Source organism: Pieris brassicae, chromosome 4 (assembly GCF_905147105.1).
Source record: "Pieris brassicae chromosome 4, ilPieBrab1.1, whole genome shotgun sequence".
Lineage (NCBI taxonomy): Eukaryota > Metazoa > Arthropoda > Insecta > Lepidoptera > Pieridae > Pieris > Pieris brassicae.
The window spans coordinates 9,015,409-9,037,062 of record NC_059668.1 but is presented as its reverse complement, the minus strand read 5'-3'; the positions used below and the strand labels follow the sequence as shown (position 1 = coordinate 9,037,062).

General features: G+C 33.6%; 1 protein-coding gene across 4 annotated transcripts; it reads right to left on the bottom strand.

Annotated features, from left to right (window-relative positions):
* Positions 1-1,427: 1,427 nt before the first annotated feature.
* LOC123708141 (E3 ubiquitin-protein ligase TRIM37-like) lies at positions 1,428-21,429 on the bottom strand. 4 transcript variants are annotated; one of them, XM_045658676.1, is made up of 18 exons: positions 21,131-21,429; positions 20,785-21,044; positions 20,186-20,396; positions 19,186-19,394; positions 18,402-18,509; positions 17,919-18,128; positions 15,767-15,946; positions 14,997-15,111; positions 13,917-14,112; positions 12,644-12,794; positions 11,247-11,425; positions 10,706-10,845; positions 9,183-9,288; positions 6,930-7,037; positions 6,175-6,318; positions 5,085-5,255; positions 4,349-4,485; positions 1,428-3,128 (listed from the first exon to the last, which is right to left on the bottom strand). In XM_045658676.1, exons 1-18 carry the CDS (start codon positions 21,176-21,178, stop codon positions 3,015-3,017), a joined length of 2,787 nt encoding a protein of 928 aa, XP_045514632.1. In that variant the 5' UTR covers positions 21,179-21,429; the 3' UTR covers positions 1,428-3,014. The 4 variants fall into 4 exon arrangements, with proteins under 4 accessions (XP_045514632.1, XP_045514631.1, XP_045514634.1 ...); XM_045658675.1 differs by having other exon boundaries at positions 5,085-5,258; positions 21,131-21,428; XM_045658678.1 differs by lacking the exons at positions 1,428-3,128; positions 4,349-4,485; positions 5,085-5,255 and adding an exon at positions 5,519-5,607.
* Between the last annotated feature and the right edge of the window lie 225 nt (positions 21,430-21,654).

Below are 21,654 nucleotides of genomic sequence, written 5' to 3'. Positions count from 1 at the left end.
CACGACACGTCAACGAATTTCATGAGATGGTATTGTTTGCTGAAGACACTTCACTTCTATTTAAAGTGAATAGGAAAAACGTATTATTGGACGATGTACACAATTCTACCTGTCGTATAGTTAACTGGTTTAATGTAAGTAAATAACTGACTGTTTAATGAGAATAAAATAAAATGTATTAGATTTACAACTACTAGCGTAAAGCGGATATTAGTAACCTGAAAATTAAGAACAGTGAACTAAACTTTGTTGACCAAACTGTTTATATATCATAGATAGTAAACTCCAGGGGGCCACACAAAGAGGCTCTTTCGAATAGGCTGAGTTCTGCAGCATATGCAATAAAGAAAATCCGACAGTTTACTGATAAGGACACGGCTTAAATTGTGTATCATAGCGTCATCACTTTCACAGCGTTCTGTAGTACGGTATTCTACTGTGAGGTGCTGCTGCAAAGGTTCAATCCATATTTGTGCTGCAGTAGCGGGCTGTTCAGGGTAATTGTTGTGTTTCTCCGAGGAAGTCGGTATGGAATAAGTTTAAGGAATTAAATATTACGACACTATTTGGTCAATATATTCTTGAAGCCTTGTTGTACAAAAAAATATAAACGATTTTAAAACAAATGGTGACTTTTACCAGAATAATACGCGAAATAGAACTAATTTTAGTGTACGACCAACTAGGCCCCAAAAGATAACCCACTCCTTATATACTAATTGTATTCGTTTTACAACAAACTCCCAAGGGAAATTAGAGAATTATCCCCAAATCAATTTAAACCTATCGATGAACGTAAATGAATCAATAAAGCTTTTTATAAATTTGACGAATGCTTAAATGATCCCTATCCTTGATTTGCTCCAATTCAAACAATTTGTATGACTCAATACATGCCGATTAAAAAGACTGGCGGAAAGTTTCTTGCCAGTTCTTCTTGCTCGCTCTACGCCCTTGACTTGCGAACTGGTAGTAAATGTAAATTTACAATTAATTTAACTTCTTTTTGACGTTTATAATTGTACTTGTTTACTTAGGTATATGAATAGATATTTTGAGTTTGTGTTTGAATATAAGCAGATATTTTTTTTTTGTTTTCTTCACCCATTCTGGGTAGGCAAAGGGAACTATGCCCATACAGCCAAGTCTTCAGTGGATTTTTTTTATTGATATAAAATGAAAATGAAATTGAATAAGATGAAATGAAACTTAACCTAACTCTTCTAAAATTGAATCAATTCATTAAATCTGATATTGAAAAAAATAAGATAAAGTAGCTTCTTTTTAGAAATATTTGCATAAATCATAAAAAGACGACAAGAACTAGATATATTAATCACAAAATGACATCGTTGCTTTAAATAAATAAAAATCATACTTTTTTATGCGTTAAGTGTAAATCTGTGGGGCGTAAATAAAAGACAATATTCATCAATCAATTTATTTAAAAGACTGGCTATAAGCAAAGGAATTTCCTTACGAAATTAAAAAAAACAATAACACTGACTGAAGAAACTGGAAAAAGTGATTGCTATGTTACACAAGATCAATTTGTTTCAATATATTAACTCTATTCTAGACATTGCACGTAAGCCTGTCACTGTGGTTGACCTGTCACTCGATAAAACGACGGTCAATTGCTATTGACAATTCATTTGTATCGGTATTTGACACATTAAACTGAAGAATGTCAAGCTAATGAGTCAATATATCCATAGACACGACACCTTTCGTTTTTATGTTAGACAAATTCGAAATAACATCTTAAGTGTTAGATCAAAAAAAATCACCCCAAAAGTTATTAAACATCGGAAATCGAAAGACAAAATCTGTCATTTTCTAGCATAACCCTTTTACTTTATTCAAAACAATCGGAATGTTCACGCAAAGTTGAATATGTGAAACTAAAACCTTTCGGACCATGTCAAATCAATAATCAACATGAATCAAAACTCTCAATATTCCTATTTAACTTTAACCTAGTGTTAAAAACACGCAATTCACTTCAAACTTCCAAAACTAAATTTAAGAGATTTCTTTTTAATATAATAATTACAGCATTTCCCGTAATCCAGTTAAATAAATTCGAATTATATCAATTGATAAAAAAAAATTGCTACGATAAACAAATTACTGAAATATTTGGAAATTGAATTTGAATTAGGCGAAAATAATTTTTAAGAATTACACCGAAACATAATAAAAAATAACCATATATATTCATGAACATATGCGATTTTGACATGACCCGATACAACTTAACACTTAATCTAACTGTACAGGACGACTTTAGGCTACGATTGTACTGACAAGCATTTTAGAAGCAAGGCTATTTAGAGAGTAAATAGATAGTGGCCGAATAGCCACGTCAATGAATTTCTTATTAGCTGTCAGTAAGAAGGTAGCCAAAGTCAAGGCAAGTCTTGCTCTCTAGCGAGTATTAAACAAATTCTTCAATCATTGCAAAAAGCACACTCATATTTCTAATATCGTAATTTGTACTACACATAATCGAACATTAAAATCACTTTCATTTGAAAATACTGTTTTTCATCTTTTACTATTTTTATATCCTTAAATACGCTACAAGGATCTAAGACTCACTATTGCTGCCTGAGGAGTCAAACATTTTGACGTAATTAATTCCCTCAAATAACTTTGACTAAAATCTTTCATCTCTTTCTTCCAAATGTTGTTCTTACTGTTGAAATGAGATAGCTAAATCTATAATAAGAATCGTGTCACGAAGACAAATGATAACCGAGTTTTGTATAGTTTCGTTTTTTTATCTAAAAATGGTAACCATGGCAACGCATCTATAGTCTACGTTTTAGAATTCCAATTAGGTTTTATGAGTAAGGGGAAAACATTATAGACACAAACATGTACCAGATTTGGCAGTGGCGTCACGACTAACTGCAAATAAAATATAATTTCATTTATTATGTAGTTGCAAAATGCAAGTGAAGCCGGTCAATATTGTACCGACATTAGTGCCGGTACTCGCGGGTGCGTCAATCGTGGTTAGGAGGATCTCTGGCGGGGCTCCAGGGCTGAACAGGAGGAGCTTCTTCGCCGGATGTCCCATCTAGGGACAGGCTGTTGAGGAGCATATCGAATAAGCTATCCTGTAACCAACGTACGCGGATATTAGATTTATCGCCAATCAACCTAGAAAAACAGCCACAAGACTGCAATACAGACTCAAAATATTTTAATAAGTACTGAATGATAAGACATCATTTTTTATGGTACAATCATTTTTGCTAAGTCATCTACTATTTAATAGGTACTTTAAATTTTCTTTTATTGATACAGGAGTCAAACGGGTAGGATCATCAGTAACGTGATACCGCCGCCCATGGACACTCTCAATGTCAGAGGGCTCGTGAGTGCCGGCCTTTTAAGAATTGGTACGCTCTTTTCTTGAAGGACCCCAAGTGTAACTGGTTCAGAAATACTTCAGCGGGCAGCTGGTTCCACATAGCGGTGCGCGCATGGTGGTGCGCGTCAGAAACGCTCAATTGTGGAACGACGAAGATCAAGGTAATACGGATGGTATTTTGTATTCTGCTTGGACGTTCGACGATGAAACTTTGCTGCAGGTATAAGTCCTAATAACTCCTCTGAAGACTCGCCATGGTAGTGGTGCGGTAGAAGATTCAGAGAGATCCTACATCTCCACCCTCAAAGGCCGGCAACGCACCCACTAAAAATGGGTGTCTATGGGCTGCGATGACTGCCCTTTATGCCGCTCATCGTTGAATACGGTCGTTGAAGCTGGTACTGGGGAGCTCCCGCCCAGATGTGAGAACAGTTCTTCATGTGGGGCCGAATTTGCGCTATATATATATATATATATAAACAAATACAATATATATATATATACACAAATTCGGCATATAATATAATATATATATATATTGAATAATTCATAAATGTAAGTAAACACTTATAAAAAATCTAAATTGTATTAAAATAAAGCAGCCGTGGTTGACTTGATGACCTATATAAATAAATTATATTTTTTTTAGATAACACAATGTTACACACATTAAAATTAACATTTACTGTCAATTGTCATATAAAGGGCGAAGACCTGACAAGGAAAACTGGCAATAAAGTCTCTGCAATTTCTTAGAACCGACTTAAAAAAAGGATGTTATTAATTGCATGCATGTGATTGTTGGAATTGAACAATATTCAAGATAATACATTTATACTTCAGGCAAGATGTTAAAATTCGTAAATGTATATTTCGAGTCTCATCAAAATCGTTACAGGAATTCTGGAACATATCTGTAAATTATATATATTTTTTATTTTAAATTAAGTAATTGGAACTCACATTATAATCGAGTATGGCCTCGACGTCATCATTATCGCTTAGTTCAGCGTTGGGCCAATTGCAGTGAGTGGGCGATCGGCCGGGACTACTGGGCGGACTGCTCACGCGGCTACTTGACGAGCCACGGCTCGATCTTACTGTTAGAGACCACAAGTTTCTTGAGGGGTTCAAGATATATAATAAATAAAAATTTGAAAAAAAATCAAGGCATATTAATGCCTAATCTAAGAAGGAAAAAATATTATATACTCTAGTTAGAATAAATAAAACTGTGTTTTTCTTATACATCTGTGATTGTGATCCTCTTAAACGGCTGAAGCGATATTGATGAAATTTTTTGTGTGTTTAAGTGGATTTCGAGAATAGTTTAGATTTACGATTACATGTTTGTTGACGGTTCAAGTTTGTCAAAGCGTATTTTCAAAAAAATGGTATTTAAGACGTGTGTACAGGACGCCGGGTCCTCGTTTTTTATCTTCATATATATATAATTCTACTGTACGTGTGTATCTTACTGAACTTCCCTTAAGCGGCTGAATTTGATACCTTATAGTAAAAGATACGAATGTTTGTCCCTACTTCTCCAAAACAAACTTAACACTATAACTTGTACTCACTATATTTAGATATGACATCTTATTATTCCGTGATTGTTACGTTTGCTTTGTAGTTGTCACATTGAATATTGTAATTCATTTTTCTTGTATAAATGAACCTCCAAGCACAAAATACATACTATTATCGGGCAATATCTGTCCAGACGACATCCTAAAGGAGATAGCAGCGAGCGTGGAGGGGTGTGGCCGTCGCAACGTGCGCGTGCGACCCGTGCTACGACCACCTCCCCTCGCCCCGCGACCACTCACTTCTTCCGCCGATTGGGTTCGCGAGGACCAGTTGCGCTTGGCTGCTGAAAGGGTATACACACATATTACATTTAATAAAAAAGCATTACATCATTGTATTTAACTTTTTTTACTAATTTCTACGTTCTAATATAATTTAAGCATTTATTTGTCCGACATTTTCTTATATAATAAATTGCAAAAAATAAAATATCCAAATAATACATCAGTTTTTGTGGTTTTCGGCTAAGAACTAAAAGGTAAGTACTGTTTATAATTTTAAAAACTTTTTAGTAGTCCAGGTGTTAAGTGGTTAAGAGTAGACCTTCCACCTCCTTCAATTAATTATAATGGGCAAAATCCAGGATAAACGGTCTTTGGAGTGGCGTTGCGGATGCGGAAGTGTTGCTGCATCTGTCACAAGACAAGACACGCTTCATGAGACTGACTTCACTCCGGTAAAGGAGTCACCAAAGGCACATTATAGTATTGTATCTGGTTAACATAGATTTTACACATTGAAAGAAAACAATTTTTAACCGGATTAAAGCTATTTGTATTATTATAAACTTATAATTATTTAAATAATTTTAAAATTAAATTTTTCCGACATTTCGCGAAAATAGAGGACACCGTAACACAACTTTCTCTACAGCTGTGATACGTTTTGACATTCAACACCTTTTGTCTTCAGTCACCGTGACCACACACGCTGTAAAGCACGCGAAACGTCGGAAAAATTTAAATTTATGTAAATAATTATAAGTTTATAATAATACAAATAGCTTTAATCCGGTTAAAAAATTGTTTTGTTTCAAAAGCAGTTCAAGTAAGTTGAGATATGTCTTCAAATGTTTCGTAAAATTCGTATTATTTAGTAAACAATTCTCAAGATTTCAGTATAATTTTACTTTATAATATAATTTGTATATTATGCAATAATGCAAGTAAGGAATCCCACGAGATAATAATAAAAAATACCATTTTGAGGTTTCGTGGTCTTAGGCGTCAGTCCATTAATCTTCATGAGATTCAGAAGCAGCATATCAGTATGAGCAGCCGTTGACAGCTGAGGGTCATCGCTTCGGTTAGTGGATGGGACTGCAACTGTTGTACCGTCACTACCTGCCAATCGAAAACTTCATTAATTTTTCAAACCGATTTGCCTTAGACCCAAGGTCGATGCCGTGTGTCAACAGCAGCCTGATCATCTGCTTGGCTATTATGAATAAGAAGCAAAAATCTGAGGAGCTAACAAGGTTGTAGCGCCACTGGCTTTATTTTCTGTTAGTATTATGGATTTTTATATCATTACGATTTAATTTTTTGTAAAAATCCTGTCTCAATTATGTGGCTTACCAATCTAAAACATTTAAATCACAATTTAATTAAAACAGACAATTTTATTCTTCTTCACTTCAATGATCCACGAATTCAATTTACCGGAAAAGAGTACTGAAAAAACCCAACAGATTTATAAATAGAGAGATATCAAAATATTGTCTTTTGTTAAAATAGCTTTTACACATGAAGAAAACACTTTTTAAACGGATGGAAGCTATGTATTATTGTCACCGTGACCACGCACGCTGTAAAGCACGCGAAACGTCGGAAAAAAATTAAAACTATGTAAATAATTATAAGTTTTTAATAATAATACATAGCTTCAATCCGTTTAAAAAGTGTTTTCTTAATGAGATATCAAAACCTAAATGAAATATCGCCATATATATTACCTGCTGGTGTCACGCCACGGCCTCGTACCGCGTAGAGTAAACGATTCAAAATGTCCGCCTCAGTACTGTAACATCCACCGCCGACAGCTCCCTCTATGTCGTTCTCGCCTTAATACACAATTATATTTTAATATAACATTATTTATTTCGTACTCCTCTACTGCTTCATTTAAGAATAGGTTAAAACAACTATTAAAGTCCTAAACCTTTCTTTTGTATCTTTCTTCTTTATTATGGCTACTAGTATTTATTAAAACATTTCAAAAAAATCAAGTTAGCCTGCATGGCTTCAAATTATTTCCCTTATAATAGTTAATTTAGAATAATGGGCAATACTAATATACATGACAGCGACACTTTTCCGGCCAATAAAAGTATGTAGCACTGTAAGTGACGCAGATAGTCGAAACAGGGCCAGTTTCGTCATGATGATTACCGAGGTTTGAACGAACAACACTGCTCTATTATTTATTAGATATACTTATTAAAATTTTAATTAAACCATATATAGTAGATAAATTCTACTATAATCACTTCTTATCTACTAAATAACTATTAATTACGATTTATTCATGCATTCAAACTTAAAAAAAAACTTTCCTCAAAGCAAACCTTTCTAAGAAGTGTGTTAACAACAATATAAAAGTTATTTAACATTTATTTATCCATTATACAATTGTATGAATAAAACTAAAATTATATTTAACTTTTATTTGAAAAAAACACAAAGCCATTCTTATAAATCATATATAAATAGGAGAAAATCGTTAGAAATTATTACTATTTTAATTAAATGTCATTAAAAAATTCTCTTATGAATTTTTTTATCTCTTGTAACATAAATAAGTAAATAATACTTGTTTATTAGTATAAAAACATTGGTATTTTGTAATTCACTTCTTGAATCGTGTACTAAAAACTTTTTACGCTTCCAAAGTGATTTTCGTATGAACTACGAGATTTTAAAAAGAATTTGCAAAAATCTCAAAATTAATTAATAAAAATGAACTAAAATAAAATATAAGTATGAGCACTGCCATCATAACACTAATAATTTCATACGTACTGAAGAGATCAATTTTTTCGTTATTTTTTTAGGTTATTTTTACATAATGAATCGCCTAAGGACGTGTATATGGTGTGTCGCGCGTTGCGTGCGGTCTGCAATAGGATTTTCTTCGACGTCTAGGGGGTTCATCAGAGCAAAGGGATGGGGGCGACTCAGCCAATTCAGGATAAGGGTACGAGCGGGCAGATTGAGCAGAGTGCGCAGAGCGAGCAGAATGAGCGGAGCCAGGCGTCGGTGATTCAGCCAATGCGCACCAGGAACAACTCGCTGATGAGCCGTCTGTGTGAGGAAAAGGATTGGATGTTGGAAGGATTCATTGAAGGAATGTGATAGAAAAGTACTGTGATACATTTTAATGCAAGAAAATAATTATATACAGACCGCGAACGCAACACGACCACGTATATATATGAAGTCTAATTAGATCTAATAAAATCTATATGCAACCCTGTAAAAATACGACTCCAAAAATTTCAGTGATTCACAGACATCTTGCATTTATGTAATCGCGATCTGCGTAAAATTTAAAATAATTAAATCTATGGGAATCCATTTTTACGTAGCCCAAAAAAATAGTCCCCACAGACTCTCCTAAACTGTGGTATGGGCTATGGGCTATGGATAACCGTAGGCCAGACATTAGTTGCCACAGACTAAAAGACGCCACGTTTAATTCCGCCATTTAAACCTCTAAGAATTAAAGTACACAAAAGAATAAACCAGTTTTTAAGGGAATCTTGTTGGCTGAAGATAAGCTACTCGCTAAACTCAGCCGAAAACACTGATATTAATAAAGGTTCCTTCGACTCGAACCTCATTTGTCTGTTCGAGTTAACTCAATGGAATAAGCGGAGAATAACAAATATTTTCGTAATTTTTTATTGCTTTTAAACTACTGGACTTTTATAGTTCAATAAAATTCTTATTATATACTTATATTCCTACACTGTACCTGTAACTGGCAAGTCAAAGGCTCCTGAAATACTCCATCTAGAGCCTGGGACGTATACATACATATATGTCCGTATAATTTAATCACAGGAAACCCTAAGCTATTTTCAGATCATGTCACACTATGCAAAATGATATGCGGCCTTGGTTTTTGGTAAGATAATGGGAATACATTGAAAGGTTAATGAGATTCATAAATGTCGCGTCGCTTTCAGGGAAATACAATTTCTTACCAGACATAGTTTCCTCGTCGACGTCATTCTCTTCGTTTGAGTTTTCTTCGATGTGGTTTACGCTGTTTTCGTCTACAAATCCGTCCAATTCACTGAACATTATTTCCTGAAATTTTAATACTAATTTATTCACCTATTGGATGACTATTTAAAAACCTTTCGCTACTTGACTTCAAAATTGTTCAATGAAAAAAAACTTTTGACTTAATAACGATTATACGTAATATGCAGAGTTATTTGGAAACAACAGACCACACCGCATCATACACAACGTAGACCTAAAAGCTACCCAATAACGCATTTTCTTCGCCGAACGCTTTTTCTCTGTTAGAGGGCCTTCCCATAACCACTTTCTTAAAAACAAAATTTTCATTAACATTTCAAAACTCACATTACATACATTCACTAAAAATCTTAAACAACATCTTGTCAATCTGTCTTATGCTGATGCAGAAAATATTCTTAATGTTCAAAAATAGTTTAATTATAAATAGTGTTATGTAGAACTTATTAAGTTAAGTACAGTTAACATGTCAAAAGGAAGAGACTGCTCGCAACACAGGAAATCCTAATGTGGTAGCTAGTGCACTTTCTTTCACCAAAATATCCTATTATTATAAATAACAAAGTTTTTCTTTCTTTCTATATTAAATTGAGACTAAATAATAATAATAGGTCAATCTTAATATATATAAATTACGCGTCACGATGTTTGTCCGCTACTCCTAAACTACTTAACCGATTTCGTGTGCAAATCTAACTTAAAAGATAGGATAGCTTACATATATATATATAATTCTATTGTAAATGTATATGCCACTTAACTCCTCTTAAACGGCTGGATCGGATGGAAACGGCCGAATTGAATGTTTTTTTTAGTATGCGTTTAGGTGGTTTAGATTCACAAATCAGCCCTTCAGATGGCGCTGCACGGTACTTTCATACTTTGTTTAACATCCTAATCGTTATCGCTAGTCGAAATATCACGCAGGACAACATCTGTCGTGTCCGCCAGTAGGATATAACATTTGGCGCGAAACTTTCGCAACCATAGATAAGGCAAAATATTTCAGTTGAAAACAATATAGAGTATGTATTCGTTAAGTTAATTTGATGCCAAAATACCTTAGTTTTGATTTTGATTGTTTAAATTTGATTTAATTAACTATGTATAAAAAAAATTACGATATTTTTACATCGCAAACATGGTAACACGATCAGTACTACATTTAATTCAGGGTTTCTCTAATAAGACTCTCCTTGGAGTATGGTACTGACTCATTTTTGCGTCATTGACATATGGTTCATTGGGGAATACACCTAACAGTATCGGTGTTATGATGACCAAGGACTTCCATATATGATTTTTATTAAAGATTTCTCGTGTTCAACCCTTGATTTGAGAACAGGAAATGTAAATTTACAAGCAATTCATTTTTCAGTAAATTTACTTGAGGTACATATTTAAATAAATAAATGATTTAAACTTAATTATGCTGGAAGTATTAAGACCACATATTTACCCCGGTATCACTGCTGGACTCAGAATTTCCAGGTGCAGTGGCCGGCGGAGCAGCACTGTGCAACTCAGGAGAAGAAATTGACGTACAGAGTGCGCCGGCGCATCCCCCTGAGGCTTCCGTTATTGGTGTACTCGCTACACCTATTCAAATACAACTTGTTTAACCATATTAAAACTAGGAATATTTTACAATCTAATTGTCGTTATGAAAATGTCTCGCAATCTAAAAATCCTATAGAAATATGTCTGCTACCTTCTGAGTCTAAGTCTTATTAAATAAAAAAAAATTGGTTAAGTAGTTTGCGAAATATAAACCAATGAACTGGAGCCCAAGGTACAATTAATGCAAAAGCGAAAGACCATTTGTGGACAGACCAGATTAAGGAAACAGCAGACGTGGCAGAGTGGCACAGTGCAGGTGGTTTGCCTATTTGCTATCGGGCATAGATACCTAGGAAGTAATGAGATGACAGAAATATAAATGTAAAGTATCTGAAATAAAGCCTTTTATTATTATTATTATTTAAATACCTCAACCTTACCCGTAAGATGGGTGTCTTTATCTGGCGGTGGCAATCGATCAGGTCTGTCCATCCGATCGGATCGCTCAGCCCTTTCCGGCCTTTCCCTTCGGATCCGCGAATTCGATCCAGGAGATAAAGCTGAATGTATTCCTGCCACTGACGGACTTTGCGTGCACGAACGGACCGAACTTGTTGATCTATACATAAATTAAATAACAGAATGAACTCTACTTATTCAGAGTTTGAAATACTCCGTATTGGGCTGATGAATTTAAAAAAAAGAGCCTATTAACGACCTAATCCACCTTAGTAAAAAATAAATGTATTGCGACAGACTCTCGTTGGCGTAATATCACACTACGACAAAGAAGCCTACACGAAACGCTTCTATATAATGAAACCCTTTTCGACAAAAAGAGTCCGTAAGAGGCCCCGACAAAATGCAGAAGAACAAAGAAGTGCTTATGACGGTTAAGAAAAGGAAACTTGAGTATTCCGGACACGTTTTACGTAACTCCAAAAAATACGAGCTCCTTACTACTGAACTAATCATAAAAGCCAATGTGGCAGGTAGAAGGAGACATGGCCACAGGTGCACGTCCCGGTTGAAAAACTTATGAGAGAATGGCCAAAAAATGAATGGCCTTTGACCAAAAAGCACCAAGTCATTGTTTAATTAATTATTGATTAATTATTAATTAATAATTTAATTAAAATAGCCATTATGATCGCCAACCATCGCAAGGAGATGGCACTTTAAGAAGAAGAAGGAGACACCGACATGTCCTAACGGATCGGCATGATCCATTCACCGTAGTTAACGACATATTAAAGACTCGCGTGGCCAATAATTTTCAAAATCAAAAATATAAGGGTATAAAAATCTCCTTCGCCGGTGAAGACGTGGACCTTTTCGGACGGTTAATATTATATAACTCATATTATATGTACATACTGTAATGTAATCAAATATGTCAAGAGGAATAATAATACCTAAGGACAATTGAGTTTTAGTCTCAACAAGCCCTTACAGTAGTTATTTTATTGTCTCTAGTATTCTCTTTTGTTAACATAGCTTTGACACATTGAAAGAAAACACTTTTAAACCGGATTGAAGCTATGTATTATTATAAATTTATAATTATTTTACATAATTTTAAATTTAAATTTCTTCTGACGTTTCACGTGCTTTACAGCGTGCGTGGTCAAGGTGACCAGGTGTGACCATTATGTAAAATAATTATAAATTTATAACAATACATAGCTTCAATCCGGTTTAAAAGTGTTTTCTTTTATTGTCTCTATTTTGGAAACGAATATTTTTAATGGTTGTCGTAAATTTTATATTTACCATAATAGATTTTAGAAAAGATAGAAGAACTTATACTTATTGTTAGTTATTGCTATAAAAATACCTCGAAGTAGAGGGTAGATTATACGCGTCCAACGCGTGCTGATTGACCCGCCCGAGATGTGCGTAGTCACCGAAACACGCGTCCGAGTTCATGCTGTTACGACAAACGCCGCTTGCGCAGCTCTCTTCAAACAACGAGTTATTTAAAATACCTGAAAGCCAATATTAATAAAAATTTATCAGCGGCGCTACATTTTTAGGTCTAGACCTCATTTCTTTATCTGTTTCATGATCATTTGCCAATCTAATGGTTGCCCAGTAGTAGGTGAGAAGCTTCCTGTGCCTGACACACGTTTGGCAAGCCAAAGTGATTTCATTACGTTTTCCTTTACCGTTCGAGCGAATGTTAAATTAAAAGAAATCAGCCGGTGTTTGAATACGACTTCACTAGGCCAACACTGCTCTAAAGTTTACTATTATATAAGTACTATTCATTATTAATGAAAATGTAAAATTTTTCGCATTCTTTACATGTACATGACAGTAGATTAAGAAATTAGTGTTCATTATACAAACATCTTAGATATTTAACAAAAAATATTAATAGATATACAAAATATTAAAAAGGAAAAAAAAACTTTATTATACATAATAAAAAAGACATTCAGATAAAGTGCACTAGCCCGGATTCCCTGTGTGAGCTAGTCACTTCTTTTGATATGTTAACAGTAGTTTTTTTATGTTACAGGAGGCCAACGGGCTGTGGGCTCACCTGATGTTAAGTGATACCAGCGCCAAGGACACTCACACTGACAGAAGGCTCGCAACCGCTTGACAATAATTTCTATATAACACTCACAATTTTATAATTAAACTACTGTTATACGAAAAGAATACTTTCCGTTGTCAGCATAGGACAGGATAACAATATGTATGGGATTGTTAGTGAATGTATAAAGTTCTAAATCGATAATGAAAATTTTGTATTCAAGAAAGCGGAAAGGGCCTGAGACAGGGAAAAAGCGTTGGGCAAACAAAGTAAGTTTGAGTTAGTATTGTCTAGTGTTAACACAGCTTTTACACATTTAAAGAAAACACTTTTTACCGAAATGAAGCTATGTATTATTATAAACACATTTTACATAATGGTCACATATGGTCACCGTGACCACGCACGCTGTAAAGCACGCGAAACATCAGAAGAAATTAAAAATTATGTAAAATAATTATAAGTTTATAATAATACATAGCTTCATTCGGTAAAAAAGTGTTTTCTTTAAATAGGTTCGAGTTGTTTATGATGTGGTCTAAACCTGCATTAATGTATAACTAACCAGGGCTCATCAATCGCGGGCCAGCGATGACAGTCTGCGGTGTGAACTTCCACTGGGTTAACACCGCGGGTTCTGTGGTAGTCAAGTCCAATTGGTTGGCCTGGCCTTCAGTCTCATTGGGATTTTGTGACGTCACCGAGCCATTCGAGGCTCTAGTTGCAGCCATTGAGTTGCGAGACATCTCTAAATTGAGACGCTGGAACATTGTTTAGTAAAGCTATCAACCTTAGTAGGCGATAAGATGGCAATATCTATCTACCTGTGTAAAAAAAAAGTTCATCTCCTCATCATCATCTTTTCATGCAACACGCGCACACATTTGTTTCGTCTTACACAAACACACACAATACATAGTCATCATAATATATTCATATATTTATTATTCTTACAGTATCGTCATTTTTAAAACCATATTGGTTTCCCGTGTTGAAACTTTGTAAATTTAAAGGAAAGCGAAACTTCCCTGTCACAGGTATTATATAGGACTTACTAGGGAAGCCTATTAAGGCTGAATTATATTGTACATATAACTAAACAAATTTTTGTTTTGTTTAATGAACACACACAAATTAATACACACAAATAATCATACATATCTCGAAAACTTAAACCAAATTCACGTTTATATAGTTATTAATAACATACATAATTCAAATAATGGGTAATGTATAAAATTAATAAAATAACACCCGAAAATGACATTGTTCACCCCGAAGACCTTAATGTATGTTGTAATGTTTTCGTATCGTATTTTGTATTCATTGTATTTTGTTTTCGTCTATTAAGTTTATAAGGAATTCAAAATTTGGTGGGCACCAGGTGTTTTCTGTACTTTAAGTTTATGTATGAACAGCAAAAATAAATAAAGATAATTTATTTAAACATTTCAAGAAATTGTATGTCAATCCACGTAGGCGAGAGCCTTTTTTCGACTCCTACAACGATATAGTTACTTATTGAAAGAACATTTTGTGAAACCAACGTTTGAATAGGAAATTTCATTTAAAAAATTCCTATAAATTTTTTTTATTTTTTTTTATATATGATTTTTTAAATATGTATATCAAATATCTGTAGTACCTCCTTGAGATCACTAATTTGCAGAATATGTTGATTCTGCAGAGTTATTAACTGGTTAATGTACCACTGCTGATCACGACAACGTTGATAGAACGTTGGCGGACGAACTTGAAACCTGAAATTGATTTTCTTCATATATCCTTTAACGCGGTATTTATTTACTTTTTTCTACATATATGAGGTCGCAATCTAGGAGGCTCATCTGATGTTTAATTATACCGCCCATGGACACTCACATTGCCAGTGGATCGCAAATTCGTTGCCAGCTTTTAACAATTGGTACGCTTCCTAAGTCGAATTGGTTCGGAAATATTTCAGTGTCTTAATAAATAAAACATTCTTAATCAATATACACAAAAAAAGTTTATTAAAACATATTGGAGTTATAGACGTAGACGTAGATATATCTGTCAAATTTGACAAACGGAAGTCATGTTTCGCGCTTAATCTCGACGCGGAAATTGAAAGCATTTTAATCAAAGGCTTTTCTTAACTTGAGAATAAGTGTATCATTTATTTCATCTTCTCGAGATGTTCAATGTTAAACGAGAAACCATATTAAAATGATAACCAGATTAAAGTATGGGGCATAATAATGCGATTAGAGACGTCATTGGTAATATGTGGCTTGTTTCATTATGAAAATAATCTATATTACTGCATAATTTAATTAACGTCAATAAAATCTGCTCGGAAACAATCGATTATCACAGCTGGAAAACTATTTTGACACTGTTACTTTATGAATCCATAAATTTTGGAGAACTCACCTTAAAATTAGAGTATCAGTCTCATGGTTGAGATATCCCTCGCTGGCGAGCAAATCGAGGCGGAAGAATCTATTGTATCCCCAACACTCGCCGACTTCAAAGTCAGACGCAAACTCGCGTACAATATTCTTTGATGGATCTCGGGATACTTGATGAAGCATTTCTACACGATACTCGTACCTAAGGGGATTTCTATTTTATTTCAGATAATGGCCGCTAAATCTACATAGTCGACTCACGATAATTTTAATGATTTTTCGATCCCTTGAAAAGTACTCGATAAATTAAAAAAAATCGATGTTAATTGGCATTTAACATAAACATGCGATAATTTGAAGCATGGGCTCTGCTACCTTGAAGTATTTATCAAGCACAGAACTGCCGTTTGTTTACATACATATCAATTGGTTTTTTTTAAATTCTATTGGACAATTATAGACTGAAGTCACTCAATCAAAATAAAATTACGAACTTCTTTTCGAAATAAAAATTCAGAATATTTTTGTATAATAATGTATCAATATATAATACAAATATAGAAATAATAAAATTTTGCTTGTATTTATTTTAATGCTTATTATTTTGAAGCTTGTTTCAAATTATCGAGAGTTTACTGTATGCTTTAACGGATGTCAAAGTCAAAAATCATTTATTTATATAGGTAACACAATGTACACTTATGAACGGCAAAAAAAGAAATTTACATTAAATGCTTCTAATTTTACATTTACTGCCAGTTCTCAAATCAAGGGCGTATAACGGAAGAGAAGAACTGGCAATAAACTCTCCGCCACTTTTTTTTCTCATTTATTTAATAAATACTCGAATTCAATGCCATTTATAAAATCAATCCAGGTCCAAAAATTCACCTGAATTTTGAAGACCCCCGTACTTTATAACAAAATTAATAAATATAGTAATTTTGTTTTCTGTACTATAATGATTATGAAAGACCCGCCATACTTCTAGAAGACAAAAAGCAAAGCACGAAGATATGAGGCATGATCATTTTGCAGCAGCCAATGATCGACATTAAATAAGCTTCAACGCCCAATATCGCTAGAAATTTAAGTTGGGAAACTGAAATAACTATGATTTTATGGACCGATACAATTATAATGCAATTTTAACAATTTACTGATAAAAATACGATGAAATATTGAAATTCACAAGACAGTCATATTATAAGGCTATAGAAATTTCTATGTACAGATAATATTGAACGCATCTCGTGTATGTGTCGCAGTAAAGTAGTTAAATCAGAGAGATAATTGAATCTCTAGACAGTTAATTAAATGTCGGTATTCAGTCAAGTCGCTAGCATTTTGATTGAAATAAAACAGCGTCGAAAACGTTTAACTATCAGTCTGACCGAAAGCCAGCGTGTTGATTAACAATGTAAAACAAGATGGCAAAACTAAACTCCGCCATGATTATTTCATTTGTTATTGTTAATTCGATGTGATCGTGAAGAACTAATAGCTTGTATATTCGGTGTTTTGCTTTTTTGTAAATGATTAGGGTTATGTTAGTCATGTAGCCTAGGAACAAGTTTCCTCAAACTCGTTAAACGTTTCGTTCATTCACATATCTGACGGAACTTTAGCGACTTGATTGAATATCGATTTTTAATTAAATAGAGATTCAATTATCTCTCTGATTTAACTACGTTACTGCGACATATGCAGGGTTTAACATCTCAATATCTTCTAAACTTTCTAACACATAAGTTATTTCAGTTGCAATCTTCCAACAGCATTTCCTAAGAGCCTCATGCCAACAAAGTGCCACTAACGAATATATTCCACTCAACTCACCTCTTGCCTACACTGAGATGAGAACGGCTTGCAATCAAATGACTTGCATTACAGAATTGCACATTTTAATATTTGTCGTAACAATTTCCTTTTAGTTTAATACAACATTTGCAAAACACAAATTAAATATCGTTATTCAAAGGTAACACTTTAATATAATAGTTAAAATCAAAATATTTTAAAAATTATTATGGGAAAATTTTATCGTAAAAAATTGGTAAAAATTATTTTACCATATTATATAGAACTGCAAGATGTTGGTTGGATATTTAAACAAATTCAAAACTCTCAATGACTTAAGATTCGGAGACAATTTCAAAAAGAAAACAACTTACTTTGAATTTTCCGGTAAGCCTGCACTCAGTTCCAAAAACACGGAAAGGTAGCTTCCCCGAACCACACCATTGCCATCAGGGTAGACCTTTAGCCTCCAGCAAAGACCGTGCACATGGAGTGGGGCAGAATATACGGGTGCAGCCGCGTGCTGAAGTTGAGTGAATTTCGTCAGCGGGAACGTACTACTATCGTAACTTGGCACGATTTCACTGTAAAATATCAATGTTTCACTTATTTAAATTACACGGACATTGTCTTATTTATAAAAATAATTGGGGGAAATAGATGATGCTAGCAACACTAGCTGCCACAGACATGACACTTAACACTTCAAAGAACGAAACTTTTATACATATAAAAAGAGGTTACTAATATCATGATTTTGTTTCTCTGAAAAAAAGATAATTATTTTTCATTTGGTTTACAGGTTTTACTCAATTTCTTATATTAAAAAGGTTAAATTATGTCAAGGTATAAGGTACCTGTGAAAATCGGCCGGTACCGGCGCAGTAACGAAGCTAGCCATAGGCTTTTTGCGGACTTGATGAATCATCTTTGACAAGTCGCCACTTTTAGCGATAAGTTCAGATCTGTAAAATTCATGAAAATAAACCAATATCATTTTAATCCAAACGACTAGGTGGACTGGACGAGATCGTCTACGTCCAGAAATGAACCAAAACAAGGGCTGATGATGATCAATTTTAATCCTTTATTTTTAATGTGAATCTGTGATAATTGTAAAAATTCAATTGTTTTATTTATACTAATTTTTAATATCAACTCATATCTTACTTCCTTCGATACTTTGAAGTCAATTGAAAAAATGACTTGCAATATTTTCCCAAAGATAATTAAAACAGATAAAACTAATATTTTAATAAAATATAGTAGACTGTATCATAACTTAAAATTTGTTTTGTTGAGTAATAACCAAAAACATTAAAAGATATTCCTACTAGAGTTTTAAAAATCTACTTACTGTACTTCTTTTGGAAATGTATCATGTGATATTTTATCACTACCAATAACATAAGAATTGACTAATTGATATGACTCATAATGTATATCATTTCTATGTAAAATTCCTTTTAAGACAAATTTGTACGCCATTGTGTGGCAGAATATGCGAATTTCCGATTGTACCACCATAACATTTTTGCCATATTCTTTGCAAATAAATTATTATTATTACACAAAATTTAGAAGATCTTCAAAGAATTTTTGGTATATAAATTGATATTTTTATATATACAAAATCCTGACCTAGTGCTAGCGTGCAGCTGGTGTTCAACTTCTTGAAGGAGATGTTCCAACTGCTCAGTCTCTTGTGTTAGGCTGTTCTTCTGTCCCATGAGAGTGAGAAGTTTTGCCTTAAGTGCCGAGTCAAGGCGTGAGATCATTAGTTCCACGGCATTACGAATTTCACGTACTCGTTCGTCTTTCGCCGCTCGAACAGATTCGACATTTCGTTCCTAAAAGAAAAATATTCTACATACTAAGTTTGTAGAATTAAGAAAAAAAAACTATTTTTATGTCTGTATTTTTGTCTATCTTCTCTGCAATTAAAAATAATAAATATAGGGTATGTTACTCAGGGATATACATACATTTTAATATCGTTTTTTGTACCAAGATATTTTATGACATTAGAGCTACAGAAATTTAAAAAGGGGTTTAAGGTTTAGCCGCTAGAATACAATCACTACCTATAAAAAAGAATTGGAACTGTTGTTATACAGTAGTCCCGTCTATAACAAAGTCACAAGATTAACTGTCTTGTCAAAATAAAATTTTGTTGTAAATTCATAGTATAGGTAAATTCATATTAGCTGTTCATTATATAATTTTACAACATTATTTCAAATATCCATATATCCAATAAGTTAACATTAAAGTACTTTGTAACACAATATATAAACATTATTTATCTTTGTTGTTAATTCCCCTTATAAGAATTGTGGAATGAAAATGATTGGCTGATTGAGTGGATGAATGATTTAAATATACATTTATAGCATATAAGAAAACATGTTATTTACATAATATTAATATTTACAAGACTACACTTGTAGATGTATAGTACATCAAAAGTTGTTTCGTTTAAGTACATGTTAAGGTTTCCTTAATAAAAAAAAATCAAAATAAAATTCATAGAAATTAAAAAAATAAAATCATCTAAGCTTCATTGTAAATATTTGTTTTTAAGGAGAAACAGTTTTCTACAATGAATTCCTATGGCTTTTCAAAATAAGTGTTATCTTACCACTTCTTGCACTAGACTTATAAGCTCCATAAGTCTTCGCCTCAATTGGGATACCTCATCTCTTATCTGGGTCACATGTTGCTCATACACCTCTTCCAGTGGTTTAAATGTGTGGCCAGAATGTGTACCACCCCATAGAGCACATTGATGGCAGATACACCGACGGCATGTCCAACAGTATACTGTTAGGCGCTCTTGATGGGATGGACATCTATAATTAAGTCATTTCATTAGTAATAATGTCAGGACTACCTAAGTAATAATATTTAATCATTATCTTAATTAATAAACTGACTTGAATATAATAATGATATTAAAAACGACAAAAATAAATTAATCATATAAACAATTCATGGATTATTTTAAAAGTAAAAGATTATTAGTAAATTTCAAAATAGTGCAAGCAACAAGTATTGGCATGTATTCATGGATTCAATTTGACCTTAAGGTACGCTTTTTCAAGGTGTATTAGGGAGGAATAATCAGTTTCCTCTTTATTAAAATTTCTAAATAAATGTAAAATGAATTCATAAATAAACAAGAGTTGGTCTCTTGTTTCAATTCTGTCAAGAACCTGACTAGAATAAATTTTTAATCACCTATCTCTAAAGCTTTCTCTCTGAGTAGCTGAGTTTGTCTGTTGCATGGTTTCTATTTGCTGAGTGACCTCTTCCACCCAACGGCAATTTACCAACTCGTGTAGGTGGAGTGCAGCCCGACAGTGAGGGCACTGGGACCTTTGTTCCGTCAGCCACCGTCGGACACAAGCGTAACAGCAGAGTTTGGAACAATGAGGGCATAGGTGGGCATCTACGAGTTTCTCCATACAAATGAAGCATCGAAACACCTCCGCCAGCGTCTGAAAAGACGATTATCATTACATCAATAAGATCGTGTCATGCTAAGAGATTGTCATTTCTAAGTGGGACAAATCGATTTACTTACCTCGACAATTTGTTCCTCGCCATTGCTTTTATCTCCTCTAGAAGCCATTTTTCGTGAAAATTAGCCGTACCACGGTGGAAATTTATTGCTTACCATAATTTAGACATTTTTTATAACTTTAAAAAACCGAGCAATACGTATTTAGACAAATAAAGCTACAGACAACGGTACCCACTTCCGCGTTCAAATCTCGAATCAAAATAAAAACAAAAAAATTATAGAAACTTCAGTTTAGAATCAATGTTACCATTTCACTTGCCCTCCTTATAATTATATTTTTCTCGTTTCATCCTCTGCTGATGCAGAACGTCATGAAAAGAGAAAAATATAATTATGAAATATGTATTGTTGTAATGTAATTGATATAAACATTATTGGGGTTCCGAAAGTTTGTTATTATGTGTTCCGTAACAAGGAACACTTAGGAGGCTTAGTCAAAATGCCTTACAGTAGCCAAATAACAGTTCATGTCGGCAAATTTTCATAAAAATTTGCCCGCTGAAAGAAAGAAAAACTTGCCAGCT

Bases quoted from the DNA above. Each gene is read 5' to 3' on its own strand.
- LOC123708141 (XM_045658675.1), bottom strand. From the start codon at position 21,178: ATGGCTTCTAGAGGAGATAAAAGCAATGGCGAGGAACAAATTGTCGAG. The intron at 11,426-12,643 runs GTATTTTTATAG...ATTTATGTATAG, and splicing joins AATCTACCCTCTACTTCGAG to ATCAACAAGTTCGGTCCGTT. The intron at 7,038-9,182 runs GTAAGAAATTGT...TTGTGTATTAAG, and splicing joins CGACGAGGAAACTATGTCTG to GCGAGAACGACATAGAGGGA.